Genomic DNA, 18,829 nt, shown 5'->3' with positions numbered 1-18,829 from the left:
CGGAGACAAGAGAGGAAAGAGTAAAAGTGGAATGTGATGAAAAGATTACTGATTACGATGACCTTTCGGACTGTGTCAGTGACGGCATTTTACGTCAGACGGAGGCCACATGTCAGCGAAGGGTGAGAAGGAAGGGGAAAGAAACGCAAAAATGCATACAGATGATGTCAGTCTAATCGAACGTGATTTTAGTCGGTGGTGGAGCATTACCGATGTCTTTGTAAAAAGCACCATAAGAGCCGTGTTCTAATCATCAGTCAAGTTTCTCCCCACGTACCACACACTCTTCCTCATCCAGCATGTCAGACCGCCTGGACCGGAAGTCATGGTCAAGAGGCAGGACGAGAGGACACGACTCACCCTTCTTCTTTATTGTCGAAGGAAACCTATCCATCTCTTTGGGGATCTCCGCCCCGACATCCCTCAAGACACGCATGAATTCCCCTGCCAAGGCCTTTTCATGCGCTTCGCCAGTGAAGAATGTCACTGCCTTGCCAGATTTGCCAGCTCGTCCTGTCCTACCACATCGATGAACGAAGTCCTCTGATTCATTAGTGTTTCTTCTCTCGCACAAGACTGCTGGACGATTTGGAACACCATAGACATGACAACCGCGTAGCGTGAGCTGGAACAGTGCGCGGCGACACCAAGAGGGACGACGACGAAGGGAGATTGCAGCACTCACCAGTCGTCAAAGGGAAAGTCACATTCAACACTAATCCCACATCGGGAATATCGAGCCCTCTAGCAGCCACGTCCGTAGCCACCAAGATTTCTACTTTTCCCTCTTTGAACTTATCAAGCGCCTTGAATCGTGCGTCCTGACCCATATCTCCGTGCAAAGCACCTACGTTGTAGCCGTTACGTCGGAGGGTGGATTCCAATCTTTGAGCTTCTTTTTTGTACAAGGCAAATACAAGTATACGAGTGGGAGCTTTGAGGGTTGAAGGATGTGCCTTTAGATGAGCACGGAGGTGGTGTAACATCCGAGCGCTATGTATCAGTCGAGGAGCTAGCCTCTCTGATAAAAATGAATGACTGACTCTTTCTGGAAACCATTGTCTAAAACTTCCACCACCTGCTCAATACGTTTGTTTGCAGAAAGCTCGTCACTGCCCACCGTGATCCTCAATGGATCTCTTAAGAAGGTGCTAGCAAGGCGACGAACAGATTCTGGCCAAGTGGCAGAGACTTTGATGTCAGCTCCAGCAACTGGTAGTCAACGGCACTCACACATGACAGTCTGTCTGTGGGCGTTCTCAGGACAATGAGCAATGATCCGACGGATATCATTTTCGAAACCTTGATCTAGCATCCGATCTGCTTCGTCAAGCACGAGATAAGTCACCCTGGAGTAGATCAGCCATTTCCCTCAATCGAGGTGATGAAAAACGTACCCTGAGAAGTCCAGCTCCTTCGAATCGGCGAGGTCGAGTACTCTACCAGGAGTACCAACGACTATTTTCGTGGTCTTCTTGCCCAGTTCTCGAAGTTGATCATCCTTGCCCACTCCACCAAACAAACAGACACTGCCCACGCCCGCCTTCTCGCCCAAAGCCAGAAGGGTGGTATGTGATTGTTGTGCCAACTCCCTGGTTGGGGCGAGAACCAACATTTGTACCCGTCCCTTACCCTTCTTACCTTCCTCTGATAACTTGCATAGTTTTTGTAATCCAGGTACTCCAAAAGCCAAAGTCTTTCCAGAACCAGTCTCCGCGATACCTACCACATCCCGTCCTGCCAACAGAGGTGGCCAAGAACACGCTTGGATCGGTGTGGGTTTTGTAAATTGTGAGAGATACGGTCTGAACGACACATCGATTGGAAGATCAGCTATCGAGAGCTGAGGTGGGAAAAGACGAGGTTCGAGAGTGATGGCATGCTCGTTGAGGAAGGCGGTGTGCTCGGTGCTGAAGACGCTAGGGGGCGGTTGTGCGGTGGGAGTAGCGATATTAGACGATGGAGCTGCCGAAGAGGATGCTTCTTGGGCTCTTGCAAGTTTTTTCAGCTGTTTCTTGGATAGAACAGGCTGCTCAACGGTAGTTGTTGAGGAAGCGACAGGAAGTTCGTCCGGAACCTTGAGGTTCGTCTCTACGGAATGCTTACTCTTTTTCTTCTTCTTCTTTTCTTCACTTCCATTGGTCGCAGCTGAGTGAGCTTTTGTATCCCGTCCTCCAGCTTCTCTTCCGAAGTGTGATCACCACGATCTCTCTTCCGCTTCTTGACCTTGCCCTCTGACGCTGGGGCTACAGGTCCGTCTGAGCTGGCGACCACCTTGGCAGTGTCATTAGCAGCGACGGTCGCAGCCGCGGCCTTCTTGGCTTTCTTCTCTGCTTTCCGCCTTCTCCTCTCTTCCTTCTGCTCAGCGGTCAAGACATCAGCGTCTTCTCTCGACATGATGTTGTATATGTTGTGACTTGTGAAAGGCAGGTTTTCTGACCGTTGAAGATCTTTGCAACTTTTTCGACAGGCGGCGATCGCCGGTCTACCCACGTGTCAGTTTTCCTGAATTTTCACTTGTGGCGGTTGACTGGATCCCCCTGACGCGTTACTTCACTTTTGAAGCTCTTTCCTCTTCCTCTCACTCCATCTCACCCCACCCCACTACGACTGCCCAAACCCACGGTCTTCTCGAAAGTGACCGTGTATACCTCTACCATCTGATACAGTCTTCAGGTGTGGAACCGAAGATGCCACCCCGACGAAGAGCACCTCGAGCTTCTCTTCCCACTCCTGCCCATTCAAAACGGGGGGATGGCGATGACGTATCAGCCGCATCGGCGGCATCGACTCCAGTGACTCGCTCAAGGCGTAAGACGATGAGTGACGGCGGAGGCCTTCAGACTCCTGCTAGTCTGACCGATACAGAAGAAGTTCAAGTTCAAGTCAAGCAAGAGACGGTTAGTAGACCACAGACACGGGGCAAGAAGAGAAAAGGTGAGTCGGAGTGATCGATCGGAATGATTCTCTTACGTATCGTGTCCCGGGTCGCTCAGTTTTGACGTTGGGTGGTCTCTCAGGCGCAGCTTCTTCTCCTTTGAGTCTTCCAAGCTGACAAGTTTAGTCATCTCCGATGACGAATCTCCGTTTGAGGATACGTCCCTCGTCACTTCCACTGCCCACAAGTACACCCTCGAGGTCGCGATCCCCACCCGACGTTCCAGATTAGGTCAGGTCAAGACGGAGAGCAACGATAATATGACTCTCGGTTCCCCTCCAAGCAAGAGACGGCGGACAGAAAATGGGCTTATGAAGGAAGAGGCTATGGTCAATGTCGAAACGGTCGGAGCTTCGTCTTCCCGACAACAGCAGTCTCAGAGAAAGGCCGAAACAGAAGATGAAACCGACCCACAGCAACCCTTCACTATCGGAAAACATGCTGCCGTCAAAAGAGCTCCGCCCGATGCGCTTCTCTTGGACGAAGAAAAGCCAAACGGAAGGAAGAGCCGCGCCAAGGGCAAAGCAAAGCAAGTAGCGCAAAGCGAAGCAGACACAAACAGCCTTCTAGAATACGCAATGAACAGCGACCAAGAGGAGGAGCAGTTTCAGAAAGCTCTTGCCATCTCGACAATGACCGATACTGGCGTGGTGAATGCGATCTCCGGCAGCTCCATGTCTGACCCTGCCTCACAGAAGAAAAAGACTTTAAGGGGCACCAAGAAATTCGAGCACATCAAGGCTGCTCTCAAGGGTCGTGCCAAGCGTCAGTGTATTGATTTTTCTTTGGGATATTGGCTGACTGGCAGAGCAATTAGTCGGAGAAGGTTCACCTTCCTCCGCCAACATGGGCTTGGACACTCCGGTAGACAGTGCTTCTTTCGATGATGGGTCGGCGTTCGATCTGGACGAGGACGATCTGTCTTTTGATGAAGATCCGCTGTCCTCTGACCTTTCAGCACCAGAGTCAGACTTTGAAGAGCCGGTGAGGGCGACTTTCAAAGGCAAGCGTCCCCTTGCCAAGTCTAAGTCTAAAGGCAAGGGTAAACAGAAGAAAACGTTGAAAGCAAAGGGAAAGTCTAAAGCAATGAACATCACGGATGATGTCGACCCCGACGAGGACGCGGACTTCAATATGTCCGAGGCCGACGACGAAGAAGAGACTGTCATTCGGAGACATTTCGAAGGAACCGGGGAAGAATATGAACAGCGTTTGGCGCAAGAGAAGCTTCAGCGAGCCATCAAGAAGGAAGAGCGGGAACTCAAGGCCAAATTGAAACGAAAGCTCACCAACGGCGAGCGCAACTACATTCGTCTCACAAAGGTAGGTTGACGCCCATTTGTAGCTGAGAGACAACTGACATGTGCAGCATCATCCTGACTTGATCGGTATTTGGGGGAACATCGAGGCCAACCTGGAACCGGTCAAACCGGTCGCAATGGAGGCTCATCCGTCACTCAAGCTTACATTGCTCCCATTCCAGAAGGAAAGTTTGTGTTGGATGAAGAAGCAAGAAGAGGGACCTTGGAAAGGCGGGATGTTGGCCGATGAGATGGGTATGGGCAAGACGTCAGTGATACTCAGCTTTCTTAGTAGTGCTGACGAGTCAGCATTCAAACGATTGCATTGTTACTGTCCGAACCACGGAGAAAGCCTAGTCTCGTCGTCGCTCCCGTGGTGGCTCTCATGCAGTGGAAACATGAGATTGAGACCCACGCAGAGGGATTTTCTGTCACTTTGTGGCATGGCTCAGGTAGGATAAAGGCTGCCGAGCTGAAGAAATTCGATGTGGTATGCCAGCCAACAGGTAGGTGTTTGCTGCGCTGACAGGACAGGTTCTTGTGTCTTACGGAACTCTCGAGGCCTCTTTCCGTCGCCAGCAGCGAGGATTCAAGAAGAATAACCTTCTCATCAAGGAGAAAAGTCCAATGCACGAATTTGAATGGCATCGGTGAGTCTGAACGTTTCAAACTCTTTGCCGGAAGTTAAAGGTCAAGTGTGATACTGGATGAAGCGCATAACATCAAAGAACGATCAACCAATGCTGCAAAAGCTGCTTTTGCCCTTCAAGCCAAGTATAGATGGTGTCTCTCCGGGACACCGTTGCAAAATAGGGTCGGGGAGCTTTACTCTTTGGTCAGGTTCCTAGGTGCCGAACCATTCAGGTGAGTGAACTTTGCTTAGACGAATGTCCGACTGAACTATAGTAATTACTTCTGTAAGAAGTGTGATTGTAAATCTCTGCATTGGCAGGTAAGTCAATCAATTCATCGTGATAATGTCACTGACATGCAGTTTTCCGACAGGAGACACTGCGACGATTGCGGTCATAAGCCTATGGACCATGTTTGTTTCTGGAACACCGAGGTGAGATAATCATCTTCGATTCCAGTGGATATAAACAGATTGAGGTGGCCACTGACATCGCAAGATTCTCACTCCGATCGCCCGATACGGTATTGAAGCTGGTAATCCAGGACATACGGCTTTCAAAAAGCTCAAAATACTTCTTGATCGTATGATGTTACGTCGTACCAAGCTCGAACGCGCCGACGATCTTGGTCTTCCTCCGCGTACGATTGTCGTTCGACGAGATTACTTCTCTCCTGCTGAAAAGGAGCTTTATGCCAGTCTTTTCACCAATGCCAGACGACAATTTTCGACATACGTAGATTCCGGTACTGTTCTGAATAGTCAGTCTGCACAATCACCCTTACAGTATCTGAACCGAGTGTGACTGACGAAAAGATTACTCCAACATTTTCTCCCTCATTACCAGAAGTAAGTTTATGTCTCTCATATCAAGATTTTGTACTCATGACAGTGCGTCAAATGGCTTGTCACCCTGATCTGGTGCTCAGAAACAAAAAGGCTGGAGCTGCTCATGATGCTACAGAGGGTACGGTGTGCAGACTTTGCAACGACACGGTGAGTCAGTTAGCTGGACAAAACTTCCAGTGGAAAGCTGAATATTCAGGCCGAAGACGCTATCGTTTCCGCTTGTAAACACGTGTTCGACCGGGAATGTATCAGACAATATCTTGAGATCCAGCAGCTTCGAGGACGACGTGTGCGTCATTTCTTCCAACCGGACTATCATGCTTCAAGACAAATGCTCATTTCTAGCCGGAATGTCCAGTATGTCACATCGAAATTTCCATTGACCTGGAAGCGGAGGCAATCGACTTGAGCGAAGGCACTACCAAGGCCAGGCAAGGTATCCTCAGTCGATTGAACCTCGGTGTGAGCTTCATATCCCTCTACAACTTCCTTGTTGACGGTTCAGAATTGGCGGTCTTCTAGCAAACTCGAAGCCCTGGTCGAGGAACTGGAGAAACTTCGAGGCCAAGACTGCACTATCAAATCTCTTGTTTTGTAAGTAGGCAATTCAGTTATACCGATTCTGTTGTGCTAATGTTGTAGCTCGCAATTTGTTTCTTTCCTCGATCTGATCGCTTTCCGTCTTCAGCGAGCCGGCTTCAACGTGAGTGATTATTCGTTGTATGGGTTGTTGTTGACAAATAGATTTGTCGACTGGAAGGTGGTATGACCCCTCAACAAAGGGATGCTACCATTCAACATTTTATGAACAATCCTCAAGTCACAGTGTTCCTCATATCCCTCAAAGCGGGTGGCGTGGCCTTGGTAGGTGCTCATCCTATCCGTATTTCCCCTTCAGGTCCCCCGACACGATCGTAAAGAGGTCTTCTTCACCGACACGTTCATGGAGATACTATGACTGACTCTCAGAACTTGACTGAAGCATCCATGGTGTTCATGATGGATTCATGGTGGAATCCTTCGGTCGAGTATCAAGCCATGGACCGCATTCATCGTCTGGGTCAACGACGACCTGTCAAAGTTATTAAACTCGTAATCGAAGATAGCATAGAGGATCAGATTGTTCAATTGCAGCATAAGAAATTAGCTATGACTGAAGCTGCTTTGTCTACGGATCCGGATTCCGCCCTGGGTAAATTGACCGAAGAGGATGTGAGTGGCTTTTTCCCCCTTCTTCAATTCATCCGATTTCCTTCTTCGCTACCAACTCTTGCTTTCTTACTGATACTCCTATCTGGCTATTTCGCCGATCATGAATCGTCTATGTTCGCGTATCATCTGGGAACGGGAATGAAGGATGTCGCTGACAACCAGCTCGGATTCCTCTTCAAGATGTAAATCTATCAGTCAAAGACCGACACCAAGTATATTTATCTCATGTTTGAATATGAAACGATACATTATGTATCTGTTGACCCTCATGTATCTCATGTCATGTCAAAGCCGTCGGGCACAGTGGTCATCATCTAACTCTTTCTGTGACACTTGGGAACGATGAACAATAAGCCTTTTTTAACTTTGCAACGAAACGCGGATTCAAACCGGTCCGTCTCACTGCCGGTCCACCTAAGTACCTCACTTTGAGCACCACCCACCACATCTCTCTTCTCTTTGCTTTAACATCACTCATCCTTATTGTTCTACCTCATCATTTGGTGCCTGGTACACTACGTACCAAACATTACATTCCACAACTTCTGACCTCCCGGTTTATACCGTGAATATCTACATCAAAGTCGCACAGACCTTTTCCCCTTCTTTCACATTATCTCTCATTTCAACCCCCTTCACATTCCTTCCTTTTCTTGACCATATTCTCGTTATCCCAACTTGGATCCTGTAGGATAAAGTGAGTCTTCTTAGTTGATCAAATCAGGTCTGCGAACTCATTGCCAGCTGAATTCGACACTACACATTCCATATCATCCCCATTCTCTTCGATCATACTTCCTCTTTCCCCGACAAGTTCTCCGCGATTATAGACATCAAGAGACAATTTAGTTGAAGAGCTCAAAGGTTAGAATATACAGAAGGAAACGAAAACATAATGTCAGAAGTTCAAACTTATTCTGGTCCTTCAACTCCAATCGATTTCACACCTGAACCTCCGGCCGACATACCGAATTCGACAGATGTCAAAGTCATGTTTCGTGATATCACACCTGATTATGAAGTTTTGGAAGTTATAGGTGAAGGTGCTTATGGTGTTGTTGTGTTAGTTCTCTGTCTCTCTCTTCTTCTTTCCAATTTGTCCTCTCTCTTTTCGTGTGATACATACTTTGAATGGACGATAGGAAGAGTAAGGGGTGATGTGTCCATTCCTTGGGAATCCACTTAGGTCCTTTGGCTTTTTCATCACATCATCACAGTCGTGATTACCAGACAACTTTGCCTGCTTTGCGGACGGGGGAAAGATCAACGATCGCGAGCGACCCGTTCTGTTTTTTTTATGGTTGGAATTGGCTCTTTCCCACATTCTTATAGTCCGGACCTTATCGATCTTTTCCCACACGATATTACTCATACGAAGTGATATATAATCAGAGGGACATTATTTATTCACAGAATGCGGTTGGTGAAGTGAAGGAAGAGGGATTGGATAGAAGATGAACTAACGAGTAGATCTGCTCAACATCGACAATTTGGTACTAAAGTAGCTATCAAAAGAATCAACCCTTTTGATCATTCCATGTTTTGTCAGAGGACGTTGAGAGAAATAAAGTTGTTGAAACATTTTGAGTAAGTTGGTCATCTTCCCTTGCCTTCTTTTCCACTTTGCACGTTGTCGTTCGTGTGCCCCCACTTATTTTGATTGTCAGATTAGGATAGTAGATAAAATCGCGATAAATTACTCATATCAGACATGAAAATATCATCAGCATCATGGATATTCATCGACCATACAGTCTTGATACGTTCAACGAGGTATACCTCGTCCAGGTCAGCTATCTCTTGGTAAGAAGAAAGTCAGAGCTGACAAAATAGGAATTGATGGAAACGGATTTGTCAGTCTCTTTTCCTTGTCTTTGGTCCGTGCTGATTCGATAGGCACCGGGTGATCCGGACTCAAGAGCTTTCCGACGATCATTGTCAATACTTTCTCTATCAAGTCAGTCTGTAGATCTTGTTTTCAGTCTTGATTATTGACTGTTCCAGACTATACGTGGACTCAAAGCTATCCACACTGCCGGTGTACTTCACAGAGATCTCAAACCGAGCAATTTACTCCTCAATGCGAATTGTGATTTGAAGGTCAGCTTTCTGAATTTGGTATGAGAATGTCGCTCACTACGGAGATTTGCGACTTTGGTTTAGCTCGGTCGGCGGCTGCTGACCCACCCAATGCAGGTCCTGGAGGTGGGAATGGATTTATGACTGAATATGTCGCAACTCGATGGTATCGTGCTCCAGAGGTCATGCTATGTACGTAAAACTGTTTCTAGTATGGATCTGTAGGTTGACGATGAAGCATTCCAAGAATATAGCAAGGCTATTGATATGTGGAGTGTGGGATGTATACTTGCTGAGATGTGTGAGTTCGAGTTGGTGCTTTTCTTAGTAGGAAGCTGATTTGTAGTGAATGCAGCGCCCATCTTTCCCGGTAGAGGTGAGTACACGTTATTCACGAGGGTGACTGTGCTAATTACAGATTATCATCATCGTCAGTTCTCACGAATTGTCTATTGCATCTGACTTATGACCAGAATTGGAGTTGATACTGGATGTTTTGGGCACACCATCCGTGAGCCACTCCATCCTGCTCTATTAGATCATTAGACTGACCTTTCAGATGGCAGATATGGATGAGATTACGGCTCAGAGATCAAAGTGAGTCTATCAAGTCAGTCACAATGCTATTCTGACGCTGACAACACCCAGAGACTATCTTGTGAGTCATGCAAATCACAGTCGACTAAGCTCATGCAGAAGATGGGAATTCCCTTTCAGCGAAAACAAGATCTGAGAGCTATCGTCCCAAACGCTACGAAAAAAGGTCTCGATCTTCTTCGACGTACTCTTACGTGAGTTTCCTGCTATTTCTAAACTGTCGATATTAATATCAGTTTCTCCCCAAGTAAACGCATAACAGTGGAAGAAGCTCTATCTCACCCCTACCTCGAGGTAAGTCATCTCTTTCTTGACATTGACGCTGCTTATCTGAAGCCTTACCACGATCCCAACGACGAACCATCCGCTCCTCTCATCAAAGCCGAGTTCTTCGAGTTCGAGTATGGCCCAGCTAAGAAGGACAGGAAGTTGTTAAAACGTACGCGTCTCAAGCTTAAAAAGCACCATGGTTGAACTGATCATCAGGATTGATATACGAGGAAATCATGAACTCGCCCCCTTCACGGTTGGTAGATCTTCCAAAATAATTAGTGTAGGAGAGAGATTGATGGACAGGATATGATAGTTACATATGACATCAGATATTGTATCATTTGACCGATTCGTATACACAGTGAGACATGCGACCCGTTTTTACATCTGGTGGGGTCCCATGCTGGTTTGTGTTCCTGAATCGGATGATTGCTCACTTCCACTAACCAGCTCAAGCTGAATCTTCACCAGACTTTCTACCCATCTTTGATGTTGCCTTGACAGGAGGGGATTACCATATATTCTGAAACCCCCTGACCGGGCCGCCTACTGTTTTGTCTTGCAAAACCGTGTTTGATTGTGGCCAGATTGAGCGCATGCGGTCCTCATCTAGAGCACGGGAATTGTTTGCAACCTCACTCCTTCTTTGATCTGATGATTGGGAATCTTCCGGGGGTGATAGATAATGAGTGCCAGCCGGAGTCTGGGCCAGACAATACCGGTGAACATAAGCCACTTTCTCTACCTGTTCTCCCCCCGGTAGAGGACTTAACATCATGTCTGAAGAAGGACTGGGAACCACAGGGTGGGAGTAGGGGAATGATGTTTGTACCAGTTGGCTCAATATGTAGACCTGTTCTTCCATCTCAATAGGCTTATGACAACTTATACAACTGATATGACATCCATCCTCCTGTTCCTTTGAGCGTGGCTGGGATACTTCCACAGTATCCCTCAAGCGACCGTCTTGGTTGGCCCATTCACTGATAGCTTTCAGCCTGGAAGTGGCAAGAAGTGTCAGGAGACGACTGCTTGTACCGTTCTCCGTGGCTTCTGGGCTTGTATGTAGATGAAGAAGTGGGACGGGGGTTGAGGAAGTGAGCGTAGGATCCGAGCCGTCGAAGTGGTGTGATGAGGTTGAAAGTGAGTGGTTTGAAAGGGCGGATAGAGGTGGAGAGCTTGGACGTGGGCCATGGTCGTCGATGGTAGTTGATGTTAACGCTTATAATTAGATGATAATACAGAGGGGAAAAAGAGCATGCATCAATTCTACATGTCTCTATACTTATCACATTCCACTCACACGCATAAAACCAGAGACGATCGAATAAAGTTCAGAGGATAAGTTGAACGGAGAAATATTCGACGGAAGGGGTAATTCTAACGGCGGTTCGGCCGTCCCGGCCCGATTCTATCGGCTAACACTCCCCCACGGGACAATGCACGACTCTGCAGTAGTCCCGGACGATTTATCGATGGCGACGGCGAGGTTTGTGATGATGTAGAAGGTAGTAATGATGAAATATTGAGTGTTATGTGTGTGGTAGTAGTGGTAGGTGAAATCGTGAAATGAATTTCTGTGGGGCCCCCCGCGGGGCTCCGCTCTGACACGTGGCTACCACTCACTACTGACGACTGACTCTTCTCTATCTTTCCTTTTACTTCATCACTTTTACCTCCAATTGACGGTATGTCCACCTTTCGTCTTTCTCCACTTCTATCTCTCATTTGTGACTCTCTGAACTTCCCTTTATCCTGTCTGCTTCTTAAAACTTCAGGTTTGCTAGTAGGATCCCGAGAATCGATGATATTGCTTCGAGTACCAGGCTGACGATATCTATCATTAGTAGCGAAATCATCATGTCCCAAATTTCTCCTGCTGTTCTCGCGACTATCGCTACTCCCTCGGTTCCTGGACCGTCTGATCGTCCTGTCCTTAGGTTGCTCCCCAGCAATCCTCCCGACTGTAAGTTTATTACTGCTCGTCATGTCATGAACTTTATTGAGTTTGAGATCTTTCTCAGAAGGTACAATTTGAACTGGGGATCTTGAAATCGAACCTCGATAAACATTTCCTTTTGCTAGGGAACGCTCTATTGGAAGACGGTGGTACCCATGCGGGGGTACAAGAGATCGTTGATACTGTTGACTCTCTCCACGAAAAGATCGAGGCTGTCCTCGGTGGTTATAAAGTCGCTGGTTACCAGCCCAAGTTCCTGAAATTCGTGGATTTGACGATGGAGGTTGAGTAAAACCTCCACTATGTATCATCTTATCTCTTTTCTTATTTGTTACGGGGTAACAACGAATCGAGGGAACTCTATCGAGTTCGACGGATTAGGATGGAGGAAAGCGGGAGTTGGAGGCAGTGCTGCAGTAGGTAGGGACGGGTTTTCCCCTTTCGAGATTTTCCCCACTGGGTTTGCTCAAAGCGGTTTTTCACCTGTCCGAGTATGTACGTAGACGCTTGCAGCAGGAAGGAGACGAGGACAAAGATAGCCGTAGACAGTATATAGTACAATCAGCAAAGTACCAACTTTGCTGATTCTTCAATATCATTCTTTGGCTACATCGATTGCAGAGGAGACACGATCCATTAGCACCAGAGCCCCTAGATTTCCACGAGACATCCATCGAGTTCGACCCAACCTGCGACCTAGTCGTCGTGTTTCCAGTACCGTTACATTATTCTTCTCTTTCATCTCTCTAATGACTCTAGGTTCTACCGGTGGTTTTTGACCTATCTTCGAATTACTCACATTCTTAGGTACACCTGAAAATTTTACATTTTGGCTCACGAGAACTTTTCCTTCGGTGGGTTTCTCTGAAGTTCCTTCCACCCACACTTCTCCTTCTGGTACTACTTCTCTCTCTGGTACCACTTCGTTCTCTGTACCACCTGACAGATCTCCTAGATCCTCGAAATCAGAATAATCGTAATCGATGATTTCATCATCATCTAATGTCACGTATACTGAACCAGTGTTTTTCTTCTTCGGTGGTTCTACACGTATCGCTGACATATTCACCGAGTGTACTGGTCCACCTAAAGCTTTCGTAAGTACATCTGCTCTCTGATAGACAGTGCTGACGTATGCTAGTTCAATAACTTTATTACTGACTAGATCTCGAAGAGCATGATGTCGAATATCGATATGTTTTGTCCTCTGGTGAGTACCAGGTTTTCTCGCCAGTGATATCGATCCTTGGTTATCGCAGTTTAATGTAGTAGGATTTAGCTGATCGTAGCCTATCTCCCTCAATAATCCTCTCAACCACTGAGCTTCCTTCGCTGCTTCAGCCATCGCGATGTATTCTGCTTCGACTGTCGACGACGATACTGTAGCTTGTCTTTTTGAACTCCAGGTTATCGGTGAGTTGTTCATCATGAATATCCAACCTGTAGTTGATCGTCGTGTGTCTTTACAACCTGCCCAATCGGCATCAACCCATCCTGCTAGATCGCTAGCCTCGCCACCGAGACGAATACCATGTAAACGAGTGGACCGAAGGTAGGTAATTACCATTATCCCTTCTTCCCATACTTTCTTCGTCGGTTTAGTGAGGTACCTAGCAAGGTATGAGGCGGCATATGATATGTCGGGTCGAGTACATGTGGCTAACCACTGTAGACATCCTATTAATTCTTGAAATGGTCGAATTTCACTCTCCACCTCCGACATCGATGGATTTTTCGCAGTAAGGGGTAATGGCGTTTTTCGGTCTCGATGTAAGTCGTTTTCTGGAAACTTCTGAACTATCTTATCGATATATGCTGGTTGGTTTAACCATATTGTCTTTTCTTCTCTGTTCCTTGTTACCTTCATACCTAAGATAGTACTTATCTCCCCCAGGTCGGTTATTATCCACCTTTTACCTAGCCCATCGAAAATTTCCTTCGCTTCTTCCTTCGACTTCGTGGCTAATACCAGATCATCGACATAGGCTAGCAGTATTGCTGCTCCCTTTCCTTCGATTTTCCCTTCTGGTCTGTAGTAAAGACCCCAATCTGATTCGATTCTTGAAAAACCTAGGTGAGATAATCCTTCGCCGAGTTCTATCCACCATGTCCTGCCAGATTGCTTTAAACCGTAAAGAGACTCAACTAACTTCAAGGTATTACATCCAGGCTTCGGTTTTATCCCCTTGGGATACTTCATGTAAATTTCTACATCGAGTTTACCGTTTAAATACGCCCCTTCGACATCGGCCTGACGAATTTCGAGATCTTCGGTGGCCGCTATAGTCAAGAGTATTCGTAACGACCCCGATCTACCGACAGGTGCGAATGTCTCTTCATAGTCGACACCTGGTACCTGTGAGAATCCTTGAGCTACTAGTCTGGATTTATACTTTAGTAAGTTTCCTTCTGAATCTGTCTTCACTTTGAATACCCATTTACATCCAATGGCTTTACGGCCCGGTGGTAACACCGTTTCCACCCATGTTTCTTTGAATTCGATGTTAGATATCTCTTTCTCCATGGATTCCAGCCACTTCTCACCATCTGGGCCGTTTACTGCTTCTTCAGGAGAGATAGGATCAATGAGAGAAGTATCACTTTCGATACCTGCGATAGAGGCGAGTGAGACTAACTTATTAGGCTCGCGACCAAAGTCTAGGAACGAGTCTGTTAGGCCTGCAAAACGGTGGGGGGGTCGAATAATTCGTCCGTGACGTGTCGTCAGGATCCCCTCATCCCCATCATTTCTTCCTTCCTCATCATTTCTCTCATTTTCGACGATATCGTTCTCATAGATCCAATTTCCTCCCCAAATGCCCTGTCCTCGTCGTCTTTCAGTAGGTTGTGGGCCTGTATTAGGTGAGTTGTCTCTATCGACATCATTTCCTTGTTCATTATCGATATTTTCCTGTTCGCCACTTTCTGAGCGGTCGTCAGGGAAAATTTCTTCGTTGACGACGGGGTCTAGATCCACTTCGATGGCGTCAAGAGGGGTTTGGATGACATCTGGCGACTCTCTAGTAGCCACCATTCGTCCTGTCGAGCGACGAACGTCTCGTGAGTGTTCGATTCGTCCTGATCCGTCCATTCTAACGATCCAACCGCTCACACCCTCATCTTGACCTAGTATAATGGCTGACGAACCCCTAGGTATCGTGAAGTTCGACTTCAGCCTTATCTCTCTTGGTATCTGAACGAAACATCGTTCACCAAATCTCCACACGCTATCTAAGTTTGTGTCTCTTCCTGTGAGTGATGTCCAGCCTGATTTACCACTGACACCAATCGAGGTTTTCATAATTATAATGGCGGCGTATCTGACAGCATAGGACCAATATTCGTTCGGTAGTCCTGAGTCGAATAACATCGTTGATACCATCCCCTTCAAGGTACGTATCATTCTTTCCGCCACTCCATTTAATTCTGGTGTGTATCTTGGTGTGATGTAGTGGTTGATCCCTGCTGATAGGTAGAATTCCCTCATATCGAGGCTATCGAATTCACCTCCCCCATCAGACCTAATCACCCTCACCCTTTCACCAAGCTGTTTCTCTAATTTCGAGATACACTGTCGAACGATATCTGACGATTCGTTCTTCGTCGTTATCGGTACGGCGAACACAATTCGACTCGCCCTTTCTACACCAACGAAGAAATATCGTTCGCCTTTTATCGCCGGACCGAACGGGCCAGCAATATCGACATCCATTCCTACTCCTTCACCATCTCCTTTTAACATTGGTGCTTCTTTATTCTTCGGTAGACGTGTTATCTTGGCCTGCATACAGGCGGGACATTTATCGGTTGTAAAGGGATCGTTCTTGTAAGTGTCCCAGTCGTTCTTCAATAGTCCCTGTCTACCTAGACTCTTTAGTTTATCTACACCTATATGTCCGAGTCGCTGATGCTCAGATTCAAGTGGTGAAGTCGCCTTCGGTGTCGATATCACGATCATCGCGGCAGACATCGCTCTGCCGAATCGTACCGACCATAGTGAGTCATGTTTCCTCAAACCTAGTTTCTCTTTACCTTTACCTATCCATCCACCACTGCTGCTTAGATTCGCCTTCCATCCCCATGAGAGTAACTTCGAGAGGGATAGAAGACTTATCTTCGCTGTGGGGACGTGATGTACATCTTTCAGTACCATTTTCTGTCCTGAATCTAGTTCGAGGTTAATGTCACCTGTTTCCCAAGCCGTCATTGACTTGCCAGATGCTAGTCCGAACACTCTCGGCTCCACTAGTCTTTTAATATTCGTCATTATCGACCTGTGAGGAGTTATGTGGTGAGTAGCACCACTGTCCACTACCCAAGTGGGGATTACACGAGTGTGGCTTACATCATTAGACTCTGTAGCTAACCCCACCCACTCATTATCCTTATCCTCAACCCACGGGTTTTCAATTTCTTCGGGCCATACGATATTACTCGTGTACCCTTCGTCATCATCGAACCACGATTCTGTCGACATGGCCATCCCGGCCCACGCCTCATGTTCACCATCCAATGACGAATACATCAAGGAGGTTTTGGAGTTATCCTTGGACTGGTTCTCATCCTTCGAGACCGTATGTCCTTTCTTATTATTCTTATTATTATTATTATTCCTCCATTTCTTTTTACCTCCATCCTTTCCATCTGCGTTTTCCTTCCTGTTCGTATCCTCTCTTTTAGGTTTACGACAGTACTTCGCTAGATGTCCTACAGTGTCACAGTTATAACACTTTCTGGTTTCTTTTCTGGGCTGACCATCAGAGATATTATCTCGGTTCACCCTCATTCCTTTATTTCCTTCGACGAACATCGCGAATCCCTTCCTATTGGTTCTACCAACAGGGCGCGCTTTACGTCTCGCCGTTTCTTTATTGAAGATCGATAAGACCTTTTCCCAAGTTCTTTCCTCTGCTATGAGGGATGTTACTTCGATCTGAATGATCCTGTAGGATGGTGCTAGAATGGTATTGAGGAATAACCCAGCTCGTTCCTGTGAGTCAAACTTCAACCCTACCAATCTCGCTTCGGACATCGTCTTCGAGAAATCCTCTACATGCTTGGCCATTTCTTCGGCCGTCGCATCGTCCCTTAAGTCATAGCTAAACAACGCTTGACGGACATTCCTTTGATTCTCGATCGTCGCTGTTACATGCAGGGCTATGCAGTAGTCCCACATTTCTTTAGCTGACATCTTCTCAGATATATCAAGCATCACAGCATCCGACACTGTTCCCTTGATCATCCCCTGCGCTTTATTCTCCCTCGCTTGCCACTTTTCCCATTCCTTCCACTCTTCTCCAGTAATCCTTCTACCAGCCACTTGCCCTTCGACGGGCGTGGTAGGAGGTACTGATCCCGCCCTCTCAGCTGCCGATCTAACCCCTACGCGACCAGGTTCGGTATCATTACCTGTGACGATATTCCACACGTCACCTATCTGTAGATACACCTCGATCGACTTCCTCCACGGAGCATACGATGCTGGATCGTGGGATAACTTTGGGTGGTTCTCAAGAGAGATCTTAGACGACACAGAGGTCATTATATGGCGGACCCGTCCGCGTCCGTCCGCGCGTCCCGGCCAAACTTTGCTTCCGCCCGGACGGGCTCGGTCCGCCCAAAATTCCCCAAAGTGGCAATTGTCCCGCTTCTGATAATCTGCGTCCTAATGAGTCCGCCTGCATTTCCTAATTCAATTAGAAGAGCTATGTCGTATAATTGAAGTTATACTGCCAATTGCCCTTCAGTTATACGACATTGTTTTCTTAATGCATTAGTAATCTTTTTCAAGCAGTCAATAATACAACTTCTCTTGAATTAGTGCTTCTTTTCGTTCAATCTCAATCCTTTGCTGAAGTCTCTATATTCAAGTATCACTATGCCTCGTCATCTTAAAAGTAACCCACATTCAGAAATAACTCACCCTTATAACAATCCTCAAGCACAACATGTTATAGACGAAACAGTGGAGCTAGGAGAGTTTATTTTGTCTTCCAACAGTCGAAAACAATACAGACCTCGACAACAAAGGTGGAAAGAGTGGGCTGATAAGCAAAACTTCTTTGAACGGTGAGTAAAGGACTCTTCCTTGCTCAAATTTGCTAATTCCTGCAACTTCTTGCTCAATTGTGCTATTTTGAGCGGAGTCGTGTTTGATGAAGAAAGGAGGTGCCTTTATAAACAATCAAAGGATGTCAGCTGATCTATAGCGACATCGTTACTCCTCAACATGCGCTGTTGTTTTTATATGAGGTTGTTTTGCAAGGAAAAGGCAAAAAACAAAAACATGTACTTTCTGCTGCTGAAATTGACAACAACATGCTAGATGAGGCTGAAATCGAACCGGAGGAGCTCACAACAGAGCAAAGACTCGAGGAAATCTCAAATGATGATGAAAAACGAATTTTACATCAAACTCAAGCAGAAATTGACATGCTGTTGAAAACAGTTCCTTCTTCATCAAAAAATACAGCCAAATCAGGTGAATATCACTGTTTTTAAAGCAGCAAATAGCTAATAGTCAAAGCTTTAGACGTTATCTTAAATTGTACAATTAGTCCTAGCACTATTCTGTCATGGGTCGCTGCTCTTGTTAATCTCTGGCAACAACAATCAAAAAGAGGAATCAACAAGACTTCTTCGCCCCGTAGCATCTACGTTATGACAATTGTGAACATATTAATCAAATTTGACCAACGTAGGAAGAGATTAATGTTCGCCGACAAAGGAAAACGTAAGTGCACATATTTTGCTTATAAAACGGTCAGCATTGATAAGTAGAGCTTTATTATGATGGCTATGAAAGTACAACGCAACTAAAACGTTCTTTTGAGCATTACATGGCTCGAAATAACGAAGAGGGTATCAGAGATGCTTTAGCGCAATCATTAGGAATATTTGGCATGTTAAGAGGGTGATAACCAGCGCAGTTTACTCTTATCGACATATCCTCTGAAATTCTAGCAGAGAAGGCCCGACGTCTTGTTTAT

At 46.4% G+C, this 18,829-nt stretch overlaps 4 protein-coding genes across 4 annotated transcripts; 3 read left to right on the top strand and 1 right to left on the bottom strand.

Annotated features, from left to right (window-relative positions):
- Positions 1–134: 134 nt before the first annotated feature.
- TREMEDRAFT_41622 (uncharacterized protein) lies at positions 135–2,405 on the bottom strand. Its single transcript, XM_007000870.1, has 7 exons — positions 2,202–2,405; positions 1,398–2,172; positions 1,234–1,349; positions 1,044–1,191; positions 686–993; positions 361–543; positions 135–246 (listed from the first exon to the last, which is right to left on the bottom strand). Exons 1-7 carry the CDS (start codon positions 2,395–2,397, stop codon positions 173–175), a joined length of 1,800 nt encoding a protein of 599 aa, XP_007000932.1. The 5' UTR covers positions 2,398–2,405; the 3' UTR covers positions 135–172.
- A 216-nt stretch (positions 2,406–2,621) lies between these two features.
- On the top strand, positions 2,622–3,494 carry TREMEDRAFT_55864 (uncharacterized protein; the record flags this gene model as incomplete). Its single annotated transcript, XM_007000991.1, has 2 exons — positions 2,622–2,937; positions 3,065–3,494. Coding segments are annotated over exons 1-2 (380 nt in total), but the record flags the coding sequence as incomplete, so codon positions are not given.
- Positions 3,495–3,937: 443 nt separating this feature from the next.
- Positions 3,938–7,218, top strand: TREMEDRAFT_36553 (uncharacterized protein). Its single transcript, XM_007000769.1, has 17 exons — positions 3,938–4,261; positions 4,308–4,507; positions 4,549–4,729; positions 4,774–4,889; positions 4,936–5,103; positions 5,146–5,191; positions 5,234–5,305; positions 5,370–5,631; positions 5,687–5,719; positions 5,763–5,866; positions 5,916–6,008; positions 6,065–6,181; positions 6,225–6,313; positions 6,362–6,422; positions 6,464–6,583; positions 6,689–6,931; positions 7,094–7,218. The coding sequence occupies exons 1-17, from the start codon at positions 4,025–4,027 to the stop codon at positions 7,115–7,117; spliced, it is 2,166 nt and encodes a 721-aa protein (XP_007000831.1). The 5' UTR covers positions 3,938–4,024; the 3' UTR covers positions 7,118–7,218.
- A 608-nt stretch (positions 7,219–7,826) lies between these two features.
- TREMEDRAFT_24538 (uncharacterized protein) lies at positions 7,827–10,155 on the top strand (the record flags this gene model as incomplete). The annotated part of the gene is made up of 15 exons (XM_007000449.1): positions 7,827–7,993; positions 8,402–8,518; positions 8,641–8,719; positions 8,765–8,784; positions 8,828–8,888; positions 8,936–9,031; positions 9,076–9,202; positions 9,249–9,311; positions 9,357–9,386; positions 9,429–9,440; positions 9,484–9,521; positions 9,659–9,801; positions 9,844–9,901; positions 9,944–10,046; positions 10,094–10,155. 15 exons carry the CDS (start codon positions 7,827–7,829, stop codon positions 10,153–10,155), a joined length of 1,176 nt encoding a protein of 391 aa, XP_007000511.1.
- Positions 10,156–18,829: the final 8,674 nt, after the last annotated feature.

The sequence above is a fragment of the Tremella mesenterica genome, assembly GCF_000271645.1.
Source record: "Tremella mesenterica DSM 1558 unplaced genomic scaffold TREMEscaffold_1, whole genome shotgun sequence".
NCBI lineage: Eukaryota > Fungi > Basidiomycota > Tremellomycetes > Tremellales > Tremellaceae > Tremella > Tremella mesenterica.
This window is presented reverse-complemented; position numbering and strand designations above follow the sequence as displayed.

Coding starts and splice junctions, on each gene's coding strand:
- TREMEDRAFT_41622 (XM_007000870.1), bottom strand. CDS start 2,397: ATGTCGAGAGAAGACGCTGATGTCTTGACCGCTGAGCAGAAGGAAGAG. Junction 2,173..2,201: donor GAAGCGGAAGAGAGATCGTG/GTGATCACACTT, acceptor GAGAAGCTGGAG/GACGGGATACAAAAGCTCAC. Junction 544..685: donor GACTTTCCCTTTGACGACTG/GTGAGTGCTGCA, acceptor CTAATGAATCAG/AGGACTTCGTTCATCGATGT.
- TREMEDRAFT_36553 (XM_007000769.1), top strand. CDS start 4,025: ATGAACATCACGGATGATGTCGACCCCGACGAGGACGCGGACTTCAAT. Junction 6,314..6,361: donor ACTATCAAATCTCTTGTTTT/GTAAGTAGGCAA, acceptor CTAATGTTGTAG/CTCGCAATTTGTTTCTTTCC. Junction 6,423..6,463: donor TTCAGCGAGCCGGCTTCAAC/GTGAGTGATTAT, acceptor GTTGACAAATAG/ATTTGTCGACTGGAAGGTGG.